At 34.0% G+C, this 6,000-nt stretch overlaps 1 protein-coding gene across 2 annotated transcripts in view; it reads right to left on the bottom strand.

Annotated features, from left to right (window-relative positions):
- Positions 1-2,576: 2,576 nt before the first annotated feature.
- LOC143247771 (medium-chain acyl-CoA ligase ACSF2, mitochondrial-like) overlaps positions 2,577-6,000 on the bottom strand; it is a 68,045-nt gene continuing 64,621 nt past the window's right edge. For both annotated transcript variants that reach the window (XM_076496225.1, XM_076496226.1), the window contains 3 exons: positions 5,678-5,819; positions 4,382-4,492; positions 2,577-2,824 (listed from right to left, as the gene is read on the bottom strand). In XM_076496225.1, coding sequence (XP_076352340.1) covers positions 2,699-2,824; positions 4,382-4,492; positions 5,678-5,819 — 379 coding nt within the window. In that variant the 3' untranslated portion in view covers positions 2,577-2,698. The remainder of the gene's footprint in view (positions 2,825-4,381; positions 4,493-5,677; positions 5,820-6,000) is intronic.

Genomic DNA, 6,000 nt, shown 5'->3' with positions numbered 1-6,000 from the left:
TTACGATGTGAGTCAGTATTTCACTACACAAACCAAATATCTTACAGTGTGAGTCAATAACTTACTGTACAAACTGGCCCGGCAGGGCCAGAGCGGGTTAAGGCTTTAGACTCGTAATCTGAGGGTTGAGGGTTTGAATCCCCATTGCACCAAACATGCTCGCCCTTTCAGCAGTTGGGGCGTTATAATGTGACAGTCAATCCCACTATTCGTTGGTAAAAGAGTAGCCCAAGAGTTGATGGTGGGTGGTGGTGACTAGCTTCTAGTTTTACACTGCTAAATTAGGTACGACTAGAGCAGATAGCCCTCGTGTAGCTTTGCTCGAAATTCAAAACCAACCAACTATACAAACTAAACACCTTACAGTTTGAATGAATATTTCATTATACAAACTAAATTAAACACCTTACAGTAAGTCAAAATTTCATTATTAAACTAAACACCTTGTAGTGTGAATCAATATTTCACTATTAAACTAAAGACCTTACAGTTTGAGTGAATCTTTAACTGTACAAAGTATATTAAACACTTTAATATACTTAAAGTATATGAAATATACTGTGTGCCACGTTTAACAGCATGGTACATATAACATTGAAACTAATCCTATACATGAGAAATCAACATGTTAATTCGTAAATAAAAAGGTAAAACAGCAATGTGGACGAGAACCGAAAGTTTTTGATACATTAGGCTTAACAAATATTACTCTAAATTGCACACTTGTTTCACAAAGGACGATATCAGTGTCACCAAATACAATATCAACGATAATACTATCGGATGTTAAAGAAAGTTCTCCAGTGAACTGAATACGTGGAAATTTCTCCAAGCCCTTTCCCTTGGCTGTGTTTTCGCTAGATAATCACCTTACATTGCGATTCAATATTTCACTACACAAACTGAACCCCATAAGTATGAGTCAATATTTCACTATACAAACTCAACACTTTACAGTGTGAGTGAATATTTCACTATACAAACTAAACACCTTGCAGTGTCAGTCAATTTTTCACTCCTCAAACTAAACATCTTACAGTGTGAATCAATATTTCATAATACAAACCAAACCAAAGACCTCACAGTGTGAATCAATATTTCACTCTACAAACTAAGCTAAACACCTAACAGTGGTAGTCAATATTTTACTACACAAACTAAACACCTTACAGTGTGAGTCAATATTTCACTGTACACACTAAACACCTTAGTGTGAGTGAATATTTCACTATACAAACTAAATTAAACACCTTATAGTGCGAGTCAGTATTTCACTGTTAAACTAAACACATTACAGTTGGAGTGAATATTTCACTGTACAAACTAAACTGAAAACCTCACAGAGTGAGTCATTATATCTCTCTCCACAAACTAAACACCTTACAGTGTGAGTAAATATTTCAATATAAGAACTAAACACCTTACAGTGTGTCAGTATCTCACTGTACAAACTAAACTAAACACCTTGCAGTATGAGTCAGTATTTCACTATGCAAACTAAACACGTCGCAGTGGGTGTCAATATTTCACTATAAAACCTAAACTTATCACCTTACAGTGTAAGTAAATATGTCACTATAGAAACTAAACACTATATTGTTAGTCAAAAAGTTACTATTCAAACTAAACTAAACACCTTACAGTGCGAGTCAATATTTCATTATTAAACTAAACACCTTACAGTCTGAGTGAATATTTCAGTGTACAAACTATATTAAACACCTTACATTGTGATTCAATATTTCACTACACAATCTAACCACTTTACAGTGAGTGAATAATTCACTATATAAACCACACTTTATGATGTGAGTGAATATTTCGTTATACAAATGGCTGTTATATTGTTTTTATTAGCTATGACTAATGTTAACATACACATTGGAGTTTTATTACTTCATGCCTTTTATTTGTATATTAACATGGATATTTATGACACAAAAATGTTTCCAATGTGATCCACCAGTAAACGTGTATATGTTTTGAATCCTGTTTCCACTATTATTTCTAATATGATAGAATATAATTTTCTCTTGAAGCTTCCTTTTAGTTCTATTTTCTGTTTAACTTGATGACATCTTAATGTGACAGAACATAATTTTCTCTTGAAGCTTCCTTTTAGTTTTGTTTTGTGTTTAACTTGATGACATTTTAATGTGACAGAACATAATTTTCTCTTGAAGCTTCCTTTTAGTTTTGTTTTGTGTTTAACTTGATGACATTTTAATGTGACAGAACATAATTTTCTCTTGAAGCTTCCTTTTAGTTTTGTTTTGTGTTTAACTTGATGACATTTTAATGTGACAGAATATAATTTTCTCTTGAAGCTTCCTTTTAGTTTTGTTTTGTGTTTAACTTGATGACATCTTAATGTGACAGAACATAATTTTCTCTTGAAGCTTCCTTTTAGTTTTGTTTTGTGTTTAACTTGATGACATCTTAATGCGACAGAACATAATTTTCTCTTGAAGCTTCCTTTCTGTTTTGTGTTCTGTTTAGCAATTTACAAAATTAAAGAAAATTAGCAGAGAATATTTTACTCAATTTTCAAATTAGAAATGACTCACTGAAAGAAACACGTTAATACTTGTTTATTACTCATGTGTGTATAATAGAAACAGTACAGACAGAATATTATGGTTAACATTACAAAGGTTTTTGGCATGATAAATTTCACAATAATACACTTACAACCAGGTCATTTCATACACTTAAGTTTTTCTCTCATTACTTCTTTTATTTTATATTTCACTATTTTTCCTGTCGACGTTTTTGGAAAGTCTTCAACCAACACGATGTACCGAGGAATCTTAAAGTGGCTGATCTGAAACCAAAAAAAATAATATATATTATTTAACAGATATACTTGTAAGATCGTCAAAAATAGAGGACAAAAGTCAGGACGAAACAATACAAGTGAAACATTAAAATTTTATGATGAAAAAATATAAATCAAATTAAAACATTAGTGGCAAAACGATATAAAATAAGTGGAAACCCTTCTCTAAGAGACTTGTCCAAACAATTAACTAATAAACGTTTTTATCATGTTTACTAATATCCATTATAATAACAAATTAATTCTGTCAAAAAACAATATAGGAATAAATTATATCTTAAAATCAAAATGAAATTTAAGAAAATATTCTATTTGTCGACTCCTTTTATTTTGTTTGTTCGCATCCTAGAGATGTGTGAAAACACATTTCATGTCCACTTTTTCCCACAAATCTCTGGCCAGGAATATTTTTGTCCAATGGTGGAAGTCGTTAATTTTTAGAACTATTGGTTTCCAATTTGTTTAGGTATTTAAACCATAACTTTGAAAGTATCATTCTGTTGTATATAAATATATGTTATTTACGTGGAAGACGTTTTACTTGGATGTTTATTTCTGCAGGTACAACTATGTTTCATCTCGGTTATCATTTTGTATAGTTTTTTGTGTATAAGCATAAAGTTATACAGTGGGCTATCTGTAGCCTGCCCACCAATATTCTAGCGTTGGAAGTCCGCGGACATACTGCTGTGCAATGGGGGGGAGTACCAATTTCTAGCAATTGTCTGGTTGTTATGAGGATATTGGCTTTAAATAACATATTACAGATGTTACTTGATAAACAAGAGTGTATAAAAGTAAGCTTGATAAAACAACAACTGTTGACATTTAGAACATTATGTGAAAATTATTTTTTAAAATTAAACTCAGTGTTTGCCGAAAGTACGGCTCTTTCTTGGATGTAAAGTAACACAATAACTCACTCCACATCCTTTACTGATTTAGCATAGTGAAGTAATCTATCACATGGGGGAGATCCCCACACTTCCTTTAACGAGCTACATAGGTATTTAGTCTTCTTGTCTGACACCTGGTGGTTCTAGTTATATTTTAGTGGTAACAAACAAAGTTACTAAAACGTCACCTTCCCCTTCTGTGTTGTAGTGGTTAAGTAACATTATAGAGGTGACAGCTAACTGATGTCGAAGTATCAAGTGTAGATAACTCCTTATCAGTGTAGTACTAGGACCATCACCATGAGCCACATCCTGGGATTATTGTAAAGAAACCTTGACGAGCATTATCCAAGTCGCACTAGAACCATGAACTTTAGTAATCGCAGTGTAATCCATTTTTAGACCAGTAAAATCTCACCTAACCCACTTAACGAACACTTATGGTATCATGGTCTGTATTATTATCTGTCCATACTGTACCCAAGTGGCGTGCTGTTAACGACGTACTCACCTGATGTCATATAAACTCCGTGTTCAGCTGGTGTTATATTAGCAGTTTACCTAACTGATGACATATTAACATAAACTCAACTAAAGTGATTACAAAATCCGAATTCAACTGGTGTTATATTAATACAGTACTTACTTTTCCCTTGCAATATTCTCGAAGTTCCGTTTCTGTTACCGTTGATCCACGTTTTAGTTTCACCCAAGCACAAGCTTCTTCTCCCATTCGTTGGTCTGGAACTCCAACAACCTAAAATAAAAATATAAAATAAATATTATGTATAGAGTCAGATCAATGTGCCACGTTTAACAGCATGGTACATATAACATTGAAACTAATCCTATACATGAGAAATCAACATGTTAATTCGTAAATAAAAAGGTAAAACAGCAATGTGGACGAGAACCGAAAGTTTTTGATCCATTAGGCTTAACAAATATTACTCTAAATTGCACACTTGTTTCACAAAGGACGATATCAGTGTCACCAAATACAATATCAATGATAATACTATCGGATGTTAAAGAAAGTTCTCCAGTGAACTGAATACGTGGAAATAACAGTACATAGTTACTTCAGTGTCAGTTAGAGAATTACATAGTAGATGTTATTGAGTTTGTTTTCTAGGATACTGACATGTGACAGACAAAAATATATTTAAAGTGTTATTTCGAGACTAGAATATATAATAGAAATTGTTGTTCATTTTAATTTTTATGACTTTGATTGGATTTACTGGTTTTATTGCTTCGACAACATTAATAGCTCAAGTTGGTTTGTTTGTTTTTGAATTTCGTACAAAGCTACTCGAGGGTTACCTGTGCTAACGGTCCCTAATTTAGCAGTGTAAAACTAGATGGAAGGCAGCGAGTCATCACCATCCACCGCCAACTCTTGTGCTACTCTTTTACCAACGAATAGTGGGATTGACCGTTACATTATAACGCCCCCACAGCTGAAAGGGCGAGTATGTTTGGTGCGAGGTGGATGCGAACCTGCGACCTCAGATTACGAGTCGCACGCCTTAACACGCTTGGCCACGCCGGGCCTAATAGTTTAAGGCCGTAATATTAAATGACAAAAGATAAAATTTGAAGAGAACCGTATAGTATAGTATAGAATAGAATTTTGGAATTTCGTGCAAAGCTACTCGAGGGCTATCTGCGCTAGCTGTTCCTAATTTAGCAGTGTAAGACTAGAGGGAAGGCAGCTAGTCATCACCACCAACCGCCAACTCTTGGGCTACTCTTTTACCAACGAATAGTGGGATTGACAGTTGACCGACACATTATAATGCCCCCACGGCTGAAAAGGCGAGCATGTTTGGTGCGACCGGGATTCGAACCCGCGACCCTCGGATTACGAGTCGAATGCCTTAACACACTTGGCCATGCCGGGCCAATTGAAGAAAACAAGCCCTTCTGAAAAACTCACTTGAACTTCAGCGACATCTGGATGCCCATGGAGGAACTCTTCAATCTCCCGAGGATATATGTTCTCTCCTCCTCTAATGATCATATCTTTAATTCTACCAACAATACTGATGTAGCCATCTTCATCCATCACGGCAATATCTCTGCGTCATATTGTATTATTAACATATAGAAACAATTAACACTTTCGTCTATCATCACGATATCATCAAGACATATATTGTAAACGTTAAATCATTAATAATTTTGTAAGCTACATTTTAAATTTTAATTTAGTTTTTGATTGCTAGAGTGAGTTATCGTTACTTCACAACCTAAAATCTT

The sequence above is a fragment of the Tachypleus tridentatus genome, chromosome 3, assembly GCF_004210375.1.
Source record: "Tachypleus tridentatus isolate NWPU-2018 chromosome 3, ASM421037v1, whole genome shotgun sequence".
Lineage (NCBI taxonomy): Eukaryota > Metazoa > Arthropoda > Merostomata > Xiphosura > Limulidae > Tachypleus > Tachypleus tridentatus.
This window is presented reverse-complemented; position numbering and strand designations above follow the sequence as displayed.